Genomic DNA, 18,028 nt, shown 5'->3' on the forward strand with positions numbered 1-18,028 from the left:
GGGCCCAGCAGCGGCCAGAAAAGAGGGCACAAGTGACACAGGCACTTGGAATTTCATCAGTCCCTGCCCTTAGGCACCCACTTTCTCAGCAGAGGAGAGCTCAGTAAGGGAAAGGAGATAGAGAAAACATATGGTTGAGGGGGCAAAGGAAGAAAAAAGAGAATCTAGGCAATTCAATTATGCAAGCAGTTTGCATAATTTGAATATCTGATTAAGTTTGGCAGTGGGCATGGGGATTTCACACACTTGGAATTAATTCTTGTATACCTTCTTACAGAATATGAAGAAGCACCACAACTTACTAATTCATGTCAGATGTGATACTACGTAAATGTTGCCTACACAAAAGACTTCTGTATAAAGCAAACATCTAACAAAAAAAACCCCAAACAAATCACTGCACAAGTTCACAGTAGCAGCTATCAATGCTTGGATGGCACTTTTTTCTATGAATTATTTTTTGCTGCTCTTGTTAATTTAGAAGGACATGAAACTCATCCAAAATAGTAACTGATGGCTGGTGTTCTCCAAAACCAGTTGAACTTACCATGTTAAAAAAAAAGCCTCTACTTTCAAAAATAAGACTTCTTATTGTACCTTTTATTATACCTTATAAAGGTATACAAAGCAGTTCAGTATTAAGATGACTATACATTCTTCTGAGGGCTACATAGTCCTCAACAGGCATCCGCACACACCTATGATTGCTTTTAGTGAGCTTTTCCCTTAATCCAAATTCCTGAATCCCTAACATCTTGCCCCACCCCTCCACTTATTCTAAACTACTCTTAGACACTATATTTCTGTTTGTAGGAAAGTATTGCAGTCATGCAAACTGTGACTCTTCAATTTATTCTTATAATTTGCTATCTTTACCTTTTAAGCCAGACTGCTCTTCTAATACACTAAAAGCTGCCCTAGGTAGGAAAAAAGTGTCACCCAGAAGGGTTTCACTCCCTTTTCAGGTCAACTACATCCTTAGTCTGTGCTGAAAATGACAGCCAGCACAACAAAAATTGTCATCACAGGTATTTGGTTTTTTCCTTCCTTTTTAAACAGGCAACCAACAACTTATTTTCCCACTAAAACAGTTACATCAATGGCTATATATCAAATTTGAAAGCTCCTCAAAATTTCTAAGTCAATGAAAGCCAGATTCTAGAGGGAGACAACATGGGTAAAAAAATATCAATACACATGATATTTTAATACAAAATATTAGCTTTTTTCTTTTTTTTTTTTACACAAGTCAGTTTTTTTTAAAATATAGAACCTTAAAAAAATGAACAAATTGCTATCCACACACTATAAACACTTTTTTTGTGCTCAGTTTGATCAAGTTATCAGAACAATTTAAACACCAGTCCATAGTTTAAACACTGCCTTGAAGTTTTATGAAAACTATGCCGCACTGTGCGCTACCATTATTATATGTACAGTGTGAAGCGCCTTCTTTCAGTTTTAATACGGTAGTAGAAACTGTTCAGTTATCAGGTTCTTTGTGCAAGGATTTCACATTCTACTCATGCTCATGACAGATTTGCATTACATTTCAGTGGCACTGGTATGAGCAACCACATGTAATTCTGTGAATGTTCACTGGAAGAATGTCCATTACATATTCTGGAAGTACAAGTTCTTCAGCTAGATAAAAGAAAACTTGTTAGTTTAGGGGAAACACTAGCCTGATTAGCCAGAATTTAACAATTTCTAAGCACTGAAATGAATTTTGATTTCTCAAAGTTGAATAAAAGTAATTAACTATCACATTTTCATAGAGATGAACTAATAGCAGGTACATCTCAGGAATATTTGTAATTGCCCGTTTTTTAACCCATAGAAAGGAAAAAATTTCCCCCTAAGTTGGAGGTCTTAAAAGGTCTTGTTTTAGTAGTAAATCATCCACAAGTTGCAGGCTGTTAGCCAAGTAGATTTAGGATGATTTACTTGCATTACAGTAATTTACACAATTGAACTTTATGCATACAGTACAAAACTATGAACAAAAAGGTGAAGCAAACTTTTTTATTTATATTCAGGTAAAAACATTAACCTGATGGAGTAAATTATTGCAGATTTGAGAAATCAGCACATAAAACAGTTGGACAGAGCATTGCTTACAGGTGCTTTATCTGTGTCAAAAGACAAAGGCTGAACTGTTTGTTCCAAGCTAGCGCTGGGGGCGGGGAGAAAAAAAAAAACAACAGAAAAAAACCCCCCAAAAAACCTACAAAAGTAACCAGGAACTTAGATCGAGAACAAGAAAATTGTTTACTCAAACAGGGAATGAAACAACTAATTTGTCTTTTAAAAAACTTTACATCAATTCGAAATGCTCTGGCCTTACCACAATACACACTGGCCAGCCCAAGCTGTTGGACTTCAACTATATGAAAGAAATAATTCTTCCTTGCCTCTAGTAAGAGGCTTTTGCTGCCTGAATCACTGTGTAAACAGCTCTAGAGTGTCGACTGGTAAAGACTGTCGCCATTATATCCTACCACTACAGTAAAACTATGCTATAAGAAAGGTTCTACCTAGTTACAAAGGCTGAATTATATTGACAATATATATTTGATTTCAGTAAAATTTAAATTATCTTAATCAGAAAGAGGCATAGAGCAGTTAAATGCCCATGCTAACCAAAACATAACAATTGTTGAATGTTGCACACAAAAAGAACCAAGTGAATTGCACATCAGACAATACATGAGGATGGGTAAAATTAGAGGCAGGTGAGGGTACACAGAACTAGTCTACTAAACTAGATTTGTCAAATACATGGTGTATTTTAATTTCTGTACTTATGTACAAAAGTTGTCTTTGGAGGAAAAACTTTTAGCTAGATGGATACACACAGCCCAGTATTAAACTGCACAGCGACATTTATTGTTCCAGCCTGGAAAAACATCCCTTTTTAAATTTCACACAGCAAAGCAAGTTAAAAACTTCACTCATCAAATAAATGATAATTTAAACAAGAACTTGCTAAAGAAACCTTGTCACAACAACTTTTAGGGCCTGATCACTTTAAGTCCATAGGGGCCTTTAATGAATATCAACCAAGTGTCTTTGTTTATAATCTGCAAGCCGTTTTTCTACAACAAGAAGGCGTAACACGTTTCCTTGACTCAGGTGATATATTTAGAAAAGAATCATGAGTTTGTCTTTTGCTGTAACAGGCAGACATTGCATTTTTCATTGTGATCAGGAAAGATGGAATGACTGCTGCCCTTCTCTTGCAGCTATCAAGAGTTTTTCACGCATTATCTCAATAGTTGAATAGTCCGGCAATTTGAGATAGTTCACACAAGTCATTACTGAGGGTAAGAAATCATCTGGATTCTCTGTAGACTCAAATGTCTTGCGTACAATTGTCAACGGAGGATTCAAACTTCGAAAGCCTATTAATGAGAAAAGACATTCAGAATAAGGTTGTTCCTCTTGAAAACCCACAGTTAATACTGTAGACATCTAACAGTTACGGAAGCATGCATTGTCGTAACTGACTAAACCTCCATTTTTTAAAGTTTAGCGTATGGCTTTATAAGGCCATATAGCAAGCTAAAAAAATACCTAAAATCCTGTCTGTAGATTAGTTTTCCAAGATGAATAAAAAAAAGCTAGACATATCTACTTTTGTGTTCTGTATGTGTAAAAAACCTTATTCCAACCATAGTATTTTTAAGAGTTGGTTGGTTTTATACACATTTTCTAAGATTCTCAGAAATTATCTGACTGTGGTATCTTTTTTTTTACTCCAGCTAAGGTTTTTATACTCCTAACCCTCAATCCTGTCTGCACCATCTCTCCCTAAAACAACTCTAGAAAAAATTTAAAGTAATAAAAAAAAAATATCACTCTTCCCCCCAAAGAACATAAGTAATGGAAGAGATGCATAAATTCTGTTATTACTTGCAAAGCATTCAGCTGACAATACGGTAAAATGTGTATTCTATAATGGGCCCTAGCAAAGACAGCAAATTCCTCAGTTTTCCTCGCTGCTTCTCATCTAAATTCTGAAATCCAAAAAGGGAAAAAATTAAAGTTTATCACTTTAACAAAGTAGTATTGTCTCCTTTCTAGAAAAGAGATTATTGTTTCCAGGTAGCAATGCAACATTTTGTTGTTGTCATAACTGAATGCACCTCTAGCCAAGGAATACAGTATTAAGGGGTTTCAGTTTTGTTTAAATTTTGAACTATTTTTTGTCCTCCAATAGGTTATCTGGTAACACAAATTAAACCTGGAGACAGTCAATTGAATGAAGTGTCATGAGAGTATCTCAAAGTTTATGAGAATTCTACCTGAAGTCTACCAAGGCACTTCTGAAACTAGAAATGTCAAACAGGTATGAACCTCTAAAACACACAGTTAAGTATTTTTTTCCTATACTGAAATAATCCACTTATTCTGAAATGCATTAATAATACTGATTTAATATAGAGCAATATGTAATAAACAAAACCTACCTCCTACAGGCAGTCTGGGGCTACCCGTCACAAACTGAAGAAACAGTCTTTGCTGCTCACTATCAAAGCTGCTTAGAATTTCAAAGAGATACTTCACTGCTCGACTAAGGAGGGGAAAAAAAGCAAGCTATTATTATTTTGTTTAAACAATTGCATCAGATTCATATTCAGTGCAGTACAAATATTTTCAAATAAATTTCATATCATTCCTTTAGCTTGAATAACAGTATATCAAGATTATTTAAATACGTATTTTCTAGTGCCAATACTTATTCATTTTTTAACAAGACTAACACCATATTACCTGTCGTGTGTATAACCGTGATCTGGCCTGCAACATTCCATTAAAGTCTTTGCATCCCAAGTGTCCGTTTTACTGCCGCACAAGAGCTGCTCCAACTATAAAATTGAAAAACAAGGAAGTAAGTTTTTCCATTTAGAACTTGAGGCAGAACGAGTACTGTCCCTTCTAGCTACTATTATAGCATTCTACTTTCTGGAATGGCTTGCTGCAGAAAAACCTCAATCACCCCAAGCAATCCTCCCAAATTCTTTGAGTGCAATAGCTTCATCCCAGTGATAGCCTCATTTGGTGAATCTGCTTTTGCATGCAATCCACTATCACAGGAGATGCTGAATGCATCTCCTGGAACAGAGACACTCTTAAGCAATTTACACTGGAGAACCAGAAATGCCTTAGCTTTTTGGAAATCTTAAATTTTTGAAGAAATTTAGGGGAATTGGAAGAATAGAGTCTTTACATTTGCTTTTTAGAACTCTGAGCTCTTCTTTGAAATTAAAAAAAATAAAATCAATCATTAGACAGAGATGGATCTATCAGGTAGCAGTTTTATACTTAAATTATTTTGCCTGTTGTTTCTATGCACTTGGGCAAGCAGAGATTACAGGCTACAGTCTAAACATTAAAAGCTTCTACAGACATCCTTCTAGGATACACAAGGAGTTGTAAAGTCCCAGTCTCAATAAAACCAGAGGTTTGACACACCTAGGTGTTCTGTTCACGCACAAAAAAATTTTACAAGTTCTTTATAATAGTTTAGGAATGGTTTGTAAAAAGGTTCAAATGTCTGGATACCTACCAGCAACAAAACACAGGATCACACATGTATATTCTATCAAGGAAAAGATATATCTCACACTACTCATACGGCTTAATTTTGATCAACCGTATTAGTAGATTAGCAACCGACTAGTGTCCGTATCTTAAAATTTCCAAGCAGAAGCAAGCATCAAACCATGCCAAACAACAAGACAAAGCAGCATCACAAGTACCACAAAATGGAGAAATTTAGGTAAAACACTGAGGCAACTAGAATAATCTGCCATTTTTACTAGCCTTAAATTTGTTGCAGAAAAAAAGGTGGTGGTACTCTTCGAAAGTAGTACCAACAGAGAAACATGAAGAAGAATCGCTATAGTTACATGTTTCAGCTTTAAGAGACTCTCACACTGCAAAGCACCAAGAACAAAAGAGTAACAAAGGCTTGGCTGACACACTGCTTCAGAGCATGCTTAACATTTCTTCATGAAGTCAAAGTTTTAAGTTTATGAAGGTAAACAAACCCTTCAAAGCACAGTCTTCAAATAAATGCCCGAGAGGCAGAGTAATAAAACATTCTCTCTCCTAGTCCAGATAGCCATAATTGTGTCTCAATTGAGTCTGCTGCTTAAGAGCGTAAGAATTTTACATGGAAATTGATACGGTGGGTGGTAAGAACAAGGCAAGACCAACTACCCTTATTCTTTACCCCTTCATCTGAATCTCCTCTTACTGTTGAAAGCTTTGTTAAAGAGCTATCTACTTTTTCAATAGAACATCCAAGTAGCATCCGCATCTATATCTACAGCTATTAAAAGGTACTGCAATACAAGGAATTAATTGAAGTATCCATACCAATATAGAGAGCCTGCATACGTAAACTTAAGCACTTTTCTCAGAAAAGCTGGATTAAGTATGCAATATAAAGAACACCAAGTCTTGCAAACATACATCAGAAACATAATCAGACTCTCACAAATGCACTGCATCCAGTGCACACCTAGGTTCAGACTGTCCATACATGCAGATGTAAGGTTATAAAAGCATCACTAAAAACACATTTACCAACCTCCTCAGGATAGAAGTACTGAAGATGGCTGAGGGGGAAGACTGATTCAAATCCATCTCTGAATGAGTCAAACTGTCTGGCAACACCTTCATTTAGTGCCCAGAATATAACCAACTGCAGGGAAGGAGGGCAGGGAGAAAAAAAAAAGTCATTTGAACAAAGGAAGCATGGAACGATCACTACTGTACAAAAGACTACAACTGCAAAAAAAGACCCTACAGAAGCCTAGCCATATGCTCACTATAATTGTGGCAGAGTTTGAACTTTGATTCATGGAGCTGCTTGACAGCATTGCCTCATTCTGGCTTAATCCATAAGCTCATATTGCTGCATATGTGCAAGTACAGTGTTGCTGCAATGCAACAGACAGAATTTGTTGGGGTTTTTCTTTACAGCTTTCTCATGTGGTCTGCTATTGCAAATTCACAAAAGTCATTTGAGTTCCAATGACCCCATGTTTAGAATACCCTAATGCACAACTCACGCAGAATTTAAACAACTTATTTGCCTTTATTTTTGATAAAACAAGCTTAATACCTGGAATTCAGAATAGCTGGTTAAACTGAACCTATTTAACAAAACATTTTAAAACAAAGCTTAACATTTATTAGATATTTTTAGAAGCCTAACCTAGATGTTCTCTCTGTACACTGATATCCATTTAAAGTTCAGCAACTGAAACAGAAATCCTTAGGGTATCACTGGCAGTATTATATTAGTTTCCCCCATGGAAACACATGGGTCCCTTTTCTAATATAGTGTTACAAAACATAACTTTAGTCTTCTTGTTATATTAAGCTACTTAATATAAACAAGAATACATGGGAAAGATACATAGGGGAAAAAAGAAATAATTTCCTTTCGTGTTACGGGGATTTGGTTAAGAATCATAAGGCAAAAGACAGTAAGACAGTAACCTAGGCTTTTTATGTGTGTTTTTGTTTTGCTTTGGTTTTGTATCTGCAGTTACTCCCTCAGGACTAAATTCACCTTCCAAAGTGGACAGCACATACTGAAACAATAATCACTGGGGAGAGGGAAAGGGACATGACACAAACAAGACCAAATTCCTTTTAAGTCTCCTGTAGCCAGTATTTCTCCACTAAATAAAGCAATATATCATACATGGCAGATTGCATGCCAAGTTCAGATTCTTTTGTCATTTAGTGCTACTGATCATTACACTTGCCTTGGATACCCTCAATTCTAGCAGGAAATGAAGGCTGGTTATAAAAAATGTGTTGTCAACACACAGCTACTGGCTTTTAAATGTGTTAAAAGCTCTGGCCTGGAATGCTGAGAAAAGCTTGGAAGACATCTAAGGATGCATCTGAATATGATTAAAAACCTCACTGATACTGATGGACTCCTGAAGCAAGTATTTAACCCTGTCCCAATAATTGAAGAGTTACTTGGTCCAGAAAGTTCTCAGATACAAAAGCCTATTGGGATCTGTGGATAAGCTTTCCCTATAAAAGAATCTTACCTGATTTCAGGTAAGAGGCATGCTCCTACTTTCACACATCAGGTTGTAATACTGAAGAGGAAGCCAGTAACCATCAGCAGCACAGAAGGCTGTTCTATTGTGTTCTATAACATAGAATATTCTATAGCTATTCTAACAGCAGAGTTGCTTACTTAGAATTGTGATTACTTTTTATGACCAGGGATGTGTGCCAAAATTATGCTGCACTGTGTTCTTGTGGATTCAAAGAGGACATCAAATTGCTAGGCAAAAAACTGCACTCCAGAAACTTTTTGTCCACAAACTTAGAACAAGCAAGTTGGCCTCTTTCTTTATAGTACAGGGCAGAATGAATGTCGTGGGAGGGTGGACAGGAGGGAGAATAAAGTCTTTCACTATACTTGTAGCTCAAATAGTTCTACTTCCTGATAAAAAGGTAGCTCCTGTGGGGGTAGAATGACATGACTGCAGGAGGCATGAACAGTAACAGTAGAATATTCTAGCTTTATAAACTACTTTTAATGGTAATACACACACAAAATTTTAATGAAAATGCCATTTTCAAGAGCAGGGCAGCTGACCCACAGGAGCTGTACAGGCTAGCTGATAATTTAAATACACTGTTTCTAAATTGCAATTCATCATACTTGTGATATAGAGGACACCGATTTTCTTTCTGAAATCTTTTTTATTTCCTTCACATCAAGTCTGTAATGCTAATCACTGGTATCTAGTTTAAAATCTCCTCTATAAAGCAGGAGTATAAAGACAAGGATAGAAAAACTGCACAGGTGTCCCTTAAAGAAAATAGTCCCAAAAGCTGTTTAGAAAGAAGCAGAGAGCAAGCTTTCTGTAGTGATCTGCTTTTCCTTTACAACAGAGACCTGCAATATGACAACTACAGGCCATCCAAGACATCTGTCTGCAAGCCGTCCTCAGCCTATCAGATATCTGATACGAGTTACTTAGATCAAAAAAAAAATGACTGCAAACTGTACAAAAGTCAGACTTGAAAGCAACCTTGCTCAGCTTTCCTCAGTAAATAGAGACTGCAAATGCTGTTTCTAACAAACTATGGTTGTTGGCATTGGCCATTTGTAAGTCTGCAAACAGCTTTATATCCAAACATGTTTAATTTTCGAAGTGATTCTTAGCAGAACTTGCTTTCAATAAAGATAGGAGAACTGGATACATGCATAACAGCTTGAATCTGGAAAATGAACAGCAACTGCTCAATATTCAGTTGTAACAATTATGGAATAACTTTGCAAAGTTCTCAGTTGATATCCGGGAGCTTATATGTCCCTTACCGAATCATTTCTACCAAAACATCAGATGTGTTTCTTATCAGTGCTTGAAAAATTTTAACAGTCCTCAGAGTGAACCTGGCAGCAGACTAACCTGTCAGAAAATGCATTATTTAGGAATTGGAATAATGGCTTTTTCATGATGCAATCAATCTTAACCTCCATCCCACTTATGACTTCATGTGATAATATTGCATTCTTCCTGCCTTTCCTCATATCTTCTCCAGGCTGTTTTTAACCTATTCCCTTTAATACTTTCTTATACAGAAACAGTTTCCTACCTTTGTTCAGCAATATCACCCTTTTGTTTTTCTAGGTTTTATGTCCCTTCTGACATGGAAATAAATCAATATGCAGGTGTACTGTCAACTTGCTATGGCACTGTTTTGTTATCTGTTTTGAGGGGTGGAGAGGGAAGGGGGTGTTTGTGTTGGTTTGGGGGTTTTTGGTGGTTTTTTTTTTTTTTTAATACTACTGCTCTAATTTTGATTCCCAAATGAACTGATATTTTCTTAAGTCTGACTCCAAAAAAAAATTTCACTATTATTATAGCAGTTCAAAGCCCACTGAAGCATGGGTAGGAGGTACTAAATCACTATTGCAAATAAATTCATTATCATACCCAGATGTGGGAACTTGTTAAAAGATTCTGAAAAGTCCACAGCTCAAACCACTCCACTTCCTACAACAATTTTTATCCAAAAAACCATACTTCTGATTACTTTATTATGTATAAACCATACAAATAATACTTTTTTGTACTATAAAATTTTCCAGTCAGGTGCACTAACTAGGATTCAAACAGTTTTTCTGTAGTAATAAACTAGTACAGAAGAGAAGCAATCAATAGGAAAGTTATTGCTGTGCCCAGTTCATGAGAAGGAACTGAAATATATATGGAAACAAACTACATGGGAGCAAGCTGAGGAAGAACAAAGAAGTTTTAGTCCTAGCTTTGATTTTACATACTCTGAGATACTCCTCTAAATTGTGGATGGTGACTGGTGTATCTTTTCCCCCTTTTTTCAGTTCTATATTAGGAAACCCAGGAAGTGTGAAGTCCAGCCCTAGGTCTTCCACTGAGCAGCCATTCATAGTCAGAGCCTCCAATGCATACTGTAGACTTTCTTTGGTCTAAAAAATTGGAAGTGAAAACCAGTGAGAACAATTAATTCACATTAACTTATCTAAAAGTTACAACTTCTAAAGCAGTTTTGACAAACATTTCTATAAGAATATTACTATTAATACTGTTACAGTATTCCTCGCCTTCCTTCCATATTTTTCATACATAACAGTAAACCAAGACAAGCCAAATAAACTAACTTGATGGACAAACTTGAAAGAACCTAACAGTACACTTTTTTCTAGAAATTTTGGAATTACTTCTAACTTCTTGCATATTATTTATTTAGAAAATACTACTGCAAGAGAAGATGTTTAATATGCTAAGGCTGATAGGCTATGTTTTTTCCTTACAATACTTAGTAGCACTCATACTGACATTTTTCAGCTTTCATCCACCAGGTTTCAGGTTTTTCAAACTCTTGTTGGGAAATTAAAAGCAGTGATCAAGGATAGAGAGTGAGACAGTCAGGTGAAGAGAAACAAAGGCCCACAAGCTTGCAATAACTTCACTAGTAACAAAGCACATGTACTGACTATAAATCAGGTTATTACCACCTACCATCTATTAACATCGGACACTACAAATAGCATGCATGCTGAAGACCTTTTATCACTACTTCGCAACAGTGAATGGTACTATTTTCAGCTAAGAGTGGATAACCTCAAAAAATTAAGACTCTTCTGCATCTATGAAACAACCTGTATGCTCACATATGAAGCCAGTTTACACCAGTTCTGCATAGAGCTCTTCAGTGGGGGAGGAAAAAACCCCATAAAAGGCACTTCAAGAAAACCTGAAAGTTTGACTAAACCAACCAATACAAAAGCCAAGCCTTTTGAATGTTCAAAAATCAAGGATAGATATTTTTTCCTCCATTATTAAAGTCGGTTAGCCTTTTCAAAGTGAACCAAAAAGAGACATTACCTTAGACAAACATCTGGCAGTTTTAGCCACTTCTAGCCTGTGTTTAATCATACAGAAGAATCCCATAATAAAATTCTAATGTTAGTCTACATTACAAAAAACCCATGTTATACTTACTAGCTACTGATTTAATAACATTAAAACTATTCCTTTTATTAGAATGAAGTCATCATCACTAGTATCACTATCACCATCAGTATTAAGCACTACTTCATAAAATCCAAACATATGTGAAGATGCACTCTTCCAGTTTAGGGTTACTTTCCCACCTGTGTTTTATCCTGTTCAAGTCTTTTCTTTTGTCTTACAATATCTTCAAGGTGATATATTGATTTGGCTACTACTGGATCAATACTGAACAAATCATGCGATGTCAAGGAAGTTTCCTGTCGTAGCATCCATTTATAAAAAGGAAGTCCAAGAGGAAGGTCCACCTGGAAATAAAAATGGTTTTTTTTAGTATTTAACTGTCCTCCAAAACTGTATCTTTTGCTATTTTATCTTGACTAGATCTAGAATACTATTTACTAAGTCTCAGTTCTGCCACACACCAAAACACCGTGTCTGAGTGTTTTTACCTGAGAAATTTACAGTGGAGAAAACACAACTGACTACCTAGTGCATATACATTAGAGCAATCAGCAAGCTAGCAGCTGGAATAATAATGAACCCAAAATGATCTTGAAAGACTGGAAAGAGATTGCAACACACGGCAGTCAATGGCTTTTCCTTTTTTCACTATGGTCTCAAAAACCACTGTAAAGATCTTCAATATACACTACCCTTTCCCGCCTCAAAAGTTCAGCTGCATCCCTCTCCCCCCACCCCACCCAAACTGCTAGAGCTGAAAATAATTCCATGCAACTCTTAATGCTATTTTTTCTCTAACACAGTCAGAACTAGAATTTTCATTTAACCCTTCAGAATCACATTTTCCATTTTATTCTCACCAGTCTAAAATCCATGATTGCCTTGGCCATTAGTTTTCCCAGAAAGCGGAACTTCATTTTAACTTTTGCAATGTGAGCTGGCTTGGCTGTTCTACCAAAAGGAAGTGCAAAAAGGCCTTGAAGGTTATGGATGTACTTGGTACCTTCCTGGCTTCCTGTTGAGGAAAAAAGAAAAAAGTTCAGTACATACACTGCTAGTTTCATTCCAGATGCAAGTCTGAAAGCAGCTATCAGATAAGCATAACCTAAAGCTTCTTATAAAATTACACACCCCCCAAAAAAACCCAAACAAAACACACACCACACAAACAAAAAAAAACCCCAAACAACAACAAAAAACCCCAAACCCCCCAAAACAACCCACCCACAAAAAAAAAAACCTCAAAAATTATCACACACTGTCATGAAGCACATTATCTGACCACAAACTGAGGTGCTCTTTCAAAGCCATTCACATAATTAAAGTCAACTTAGAACCAATTCAATGCTAGATCAATATTGATAGTTTAAGTAGTAAAACATTTACCTTTTGGATTGGCTAAAGTCACTTCTTCTCCCCTCCAAAGGCCTAAGTCTGCTCTCTGTAGTTCCTGAGATACAAGTGCATAGAACTCTAGCGTGGGGCCTAGGCCTGTGCCAACCTTCAGGGGGAGGGAGGGTGCGGGGAGAGGAAGGGGAATGAGATAAATAAATTAGTCCATTAGGTCAGTTTGATTATGAAAATCTTTACTAAGTCTGAGAAATATAGTACACTATTGGCTATAAAGAAAACTGCATTGCAAAAAGCATCTAAAGAACCTAGCTACATCAACATTTACAATACAACTGAGACAGCTTAGAAAGACCACATATCAGAGGGAATAATAGTGGAATAAAAGTATTAACCACCTAATGATCATATTATAGAGGAAACACACACAGCTGTTTGCTTAGAGTTAGGAGAAAAGTGTGCTCTGAAGACTGATTATGAAATTTAGTGTATCAGAAGAGAGTTTCTCCTATCAACTAAGAGTCACAACCAAGTGGATTAGGGATAATTAATAGATTAAAATTTTGTGGCACCAGCAATGGGAAGGACCAAGAGTCTGACCAAGTCATTCTAGGAAAGCTGTAGCTTTTTTGTATTAATCTTCAATAAAAAGGGGTTAAATTAGACTGCATTGATATTACTTACTTCATTCTCATACTGGATTTCCAACATGGCTCTTGAACTGCCTAGATCCTGCATCACAGATTCTGCCTGTTTCAACAGCTCATCTCTGTTCACAGTGCGCTACACATTAGAGAAGTTTTAAGTCGTGAAATTATGTCTTTAAATCCCAGCTCCCAAGGCAGTTACAACAGGAAAAAAAATCAGTTATGCAAGTTTTTCCACCCCATGCTAATAGTTCCACAGTTCAACAATTTGTAAGCTTATACTTTGATAAAATAATTCTTGCTTCTATATGAAAACTGACTAGAATTAAAGTGTTCAACATAAAATAAAAAACCCAATGCCTTACATTTGTATAGTATTAGTACATCAGTATAACTAATAGGTACTAGTCTTGCCAAGAATCTGGCAGTAAGACTATAATGTAGCAGAGAAGTGTTGTCATGTGATGCTACATATCTTGAACTAATATATGGAGAAGAAAACACAGAATAAAGATGCTGAACTTCAGCAACCTAAAGGAATAATCTTATACCCTGCCCTTGCAGATTCTCTAGTAGGGAAAGTGGCAGGTTTAAAGAAAACAAAACAAAACCAAAAAAACCACACACACACACACACACACACACAAAACACAAAAACAAAAAAACCCACGCACAACCCACAAACAACCAACAAATGCAAAACAAAGAAACCCTACAACCACATGCACCCACCCCCAGCACTGGAATTCTTACATGTTGGCAGCTATATTCTAGCTGAACTAGATTCTCATGTTTCTTGTGTTTTTTCCCCCAGAGATATTCAAGACCATATGGCAGATTTACACCATACAGCAGACCTTAGTTTAAGATAACATTTCTGCAGACTCAAGGCTGACACCCAAGACTCCCTCAATTTAAAAGTCACAGCTTAGTTTTATTATGTTGTAACAGGAGGTTTAATACTCTCCCAGAATACAAGGACAATGTTTTTGTTTATTCAGGTAACACTTAAGGGTCTAAATCCTATTGCTTGAATTCTTCTGAAATTCTACATAAAGCAAAATAGAGGTTTACAAGCTAATATATGGAAACAACACTAACGTAACCTAAAACTTAAAGTTAATTCTTGGAGTATAGCTTCAGAAATTATGTGAAGATGACAATTCAAAAGGAAGCAGGATGTGAGGAAGTGTAGCATACGCTAGCCCCTTCTGCCACCTAGTGGCAGACACCTAGAAGACATTTTGCTTTCTACCCGGGGGCTTTTAGATTAATAAAAATAAACCTCACCTTCATCGGTATACTACAAAACCCGAAGTTTTACAAGTAAATCTTGCTTACAATGATATTCTTAAAGACGATATGAAAATAAACAGATCATTCATTATATTTTTAAATAAAATATACCTACTTTTTTCCTGTCCAGTCGCGGTGCCACTCTGCTATCCTGAGAATCTGATTGATTGATTTCTGGATTAGTATCCAGTAGTCTTTGCATGGCTCGATCACGATCAAAAGCAGTAACATAAAACAGCATTTGACGCGTATCAAATGGAAAGAAAAACGGGCTGTAAAGAGCATTGGATTAGTTAGCTGGTTCCAACTGGCATCTATGACTATAGTTTAGTTTAAAACACGATAGAAAGGTAGTACGCCTGAAATTAGCACTTTAAACACTGTGGTGAAAGCAGCCTCCAAATGAAGGCTTCCAGAACACACTTTTAGTTACAATGCTTAAGAGCAAGATTCTAGAAACAATTTAATATAAGAAGGAACCACAAAAAATGCCAAAAAACTAACTCTTCCAGAAAAATAACTCAAAATACTTGAATGCCTTGGCTATGCAAAGTTTATATGAGAAAATAAACATTATTTTACTTGTGCACACCTGGTTTACAATTAGTAAATCTAACTTAGATCAAAGATTTTAAGAAGGTGGCTCAACGTCCCATGGTAGGGAGGGTTGGGGGAGAAGGGTAGAACCTGCCTACGCAGCAGCACCAGCATTCTACCTTCTACCATTTTCAAAAAGCACTTCAACTAGTCTGTGAAAGACTACCAGAGAAACTTATTTTATCAGTTCTACTATTCTTGAAGGCATGTGCACATTAACACTGTAGTCCTCCACTGACATTTAAGTGAAAAGGCAGTTTTACAGAACAAATACCACTACAGATGTTTGTAAAATATGCATTCATACTCATTTATCTAGAATGTTTATGAAGAAATTTAGAGACCTTATTTTAAACATGAAAAACCAAGTAGTTTCTCTAGAGTACCTATTTCCAGTCAATTGTCACCAATGTTTCTTTAATTAGCGTGCTTGAAAAACACCAAAACGTCAACTGTTTTCTCATTGTTTCAAGTACAAGAGTTTTACAGCTTACACTGTGTATCAACATACTACAAAGTACTATGAATATAGCTTTATTAAAATTATTTATAATATTTTTCAGTAATTATAGAGATATTTTCCTTCGTACTATATTGAATATGCTAAGATAAATGTAGTGGTATACAAAAATGCCATTAAACAGTTTAACAGGAGAAAAAAAGATCTGAATATTCAAGTACTACTATTTCAATGAGAAAACTTCGAATGACTCAAACTCCTGTAAGAAGTGGTCTGAACTTTGCAGCTAGTCTATCCCTCCATATTTGGTTTAAACTATGCAATATAGGCGTAAACATTCATCTAAGCGTCTTAGCAAGACTTCTGTGAATACATTCTACTGTCCCCTAGCACTTTCAAAAAAGCCTTGTAACATATGATGCACCTGGGCTGCCCAGCCAAGAGGCCTGCTGAACTCAAATTAGAAATACTATATATACAGTAAGTCATTCATACCATGTTTTTCCAAGTTCTGTCAGCCAAGTTGGTATGTTTCCTGTCATAATTACCAAAGGATCCTGGAGCTGCCTATTTGCTTTTGCTGTCAGTTTACTGTTGATAAACTCTGAGGTTGGAATTATCTCCTTGCAGATTGCATTCTGTGTTAAAAAAACAACGTACTTCTAGTTAAAAAAATGCTAGAAGGAATACCAAGCCTTTGTGAAGAGGTTTTTTTATGCTTCTAATTTGCTTATCACAAGAAAAAAAACCTTCCATTGCCACTTTGGTCATACAGAGTTTAAGCCATGAAAAAAAGACTGAGTAGATTTTTACTACTCATTTTCTCTTCAGGAATGATGTTGTTCTTTGAACTTAAGGAAGGAAAAAGCACGGCAAATGTGTTTATAATGTGCTAAAGGAAATATGATTGACTATAAGAATATATAGCCTTCATCTTACCAGAAGTTAGAGAAGTAGATAGGGGGAAATGATAGTATTTGCTTTATTCTGTCTTGGGGGTGTGGGGGCAGCAGACAGGGGAAGAAGGCTATATTAAGGTGTTTCAGGGCAGAGCTGCCCGTATCAACTATGAAAATGATTTTAAAAGTGCTCTACTCACATCATACAAGTAATACCAGTATCGACTGATAGCATGTAAAACTCTTAAAAGAAGAATAACATCTAATGAGGGATCTTCAAATGTTATGTTTTCAGGTGGAGTAGATATGAGGTAAACTTCTAGAGGATTTAATACCGAAGGGCATACACCATCTAGCAGGAAAAAAAAGGAGTATGTTACCAAAACAAATCAATTATAAGTCTTCCCTCCCAAGATTATTAGGAGCCTAGGTAGTATTAGTCACGGCATTCACTTTATTACAACCATTTAGTTACATAATTCAGTAAGTATCTTTAGTTTTAATACACATAATATATACTTACTTTTCTTATACTACGCTTGCTTTAAAAGAAACACTATGGTGTCTCTAAACACTTTTCTTCCCCATCCTTTAAGAAGTTTCACAAACCTAACATACTAGTAGCAAGGCAACACACTCACCATGCCACAATTCATCATGCTTTTTAGAATTTCTAGGTGAGGTTTTTGTGGGAGCAGTTTGTGCTCTTCCTCTTTTACCACCAACGCAGTCCTTATTACCATCTTCATCCTCTCGCACAGGTTTGTACCTTTAAAGTAAGTAAAAGTTAGAAACATGTTTGTGAAATAACAACTTATATGGAAACAAAAGCAGTTATAAAATGTTAGTTCTTTGATTAACACAATTTTACTTAAATGACAGTTAAACACAGACAGACAAGAACAATGCATTTGGATATGATCCAGCCTTTGAAGCAAGGCCCTGAATAGCAAAATATGTCATGGAGGAGAAAAAATCAGGGACCCTCCAGCTCCATGAACTGGAAAGAGAGAAGCAGAAGTTATAGGCAAGAAAACAAAGTAGGGGTTTTTTTGCTTTTGAATAACATATTTAAATATTAGAAAGAAAAAGACACTGCTGAATGTTAAAATGTTTGGCACAATCGTAGGTCAATACTACTCCTTGCAAAGTATGGCCAAAGAATACATATACCGGTACAGCAATCAACTATGAAAAACAGTATGAAGTTGACCATTACTTGCAGACTGCAGACACATTCTCTATTGTTTGTGGTTAGTTACG

At 36.1% G+C, this 18,028-nt stretch overlaps 1 protein-coding gene across 9 annotated transcripts in view; it reads right to left on the bottom strand.

The window, feature by feature from the left end:
- Positions 1–2,867: 2,867 nt before the first annotated feature.
- The window catches only part of TRIP12 (thyroid hormone receptor interactor 12), a 79,906-nt gene continuing 64,745 nt past the window's right edge, over positions 2,868–18,028 (bottom strand). For all 9 annotated transcript variants that reach the window (XM_049803176.1, XM_049803175.1, XM_049803174.1 and 6 more), the window contains 13 exons: positions 17,407–17,534; positions 16,966–17,117; positions 16,362–16,504; positions 14,925–15,081; positions 13,551–13,649; positions 12,903–13,017; positions 12,377–12,531; positions 11,696–11,860; positions 10,343–10,507; positions 6,602–6,715; positions 4,777–4,871; positions 4,473–4,576; positions 2,868–3,404 (listed from right to left, as the gene is read on the bottom strand). In XM_049803176.1, the coding sequence (XP_049659133.1) occupies positions 3,208–3,404; positions 4,473–4,576; positions 4,777–4,871; positions 6,602–6,715; positions 10,343–10,507; positions 11,696–11,860; positions 12,377–12,531; positions 12,903–13,017; positions 13,551–13,649; positions 14,925–15,081; positions 16,362–16,504; positions 16,966–17,117; positions 17,407–17,534 (1,789 nt within the window). In that variant the 3' untranslated portion in view covers positions 2,868–3,207. The remainder of the gene's footprint in view (positions 3,405–4,472; positions 4,577–4,776; positions 4,872–6,601; positions 6,716–10,342; positions 10,508–11,695; positions 11,861–12,376; positions 12,532–12,902; positions 13,018–13,550; positions 13,650–14,924; positions 15,082–16,361; positions 16,505–16,965; positions 17,118–17,406; positions 17,535–18,028) is intronic.

This window comes from Accipiter gentilis, chromosome 6 (assembly GCF_929443795.1).
Source record: "Accipiter gentilis chromosome 6, bAccGen1.1, whole genome shotgun sequence".
NCBI classification, from domain to species: Eukaryota; Metazoa; Chordata; class Aves; order Accipitriformes; family Accipitridae; genus Astur; species Astur gentilis.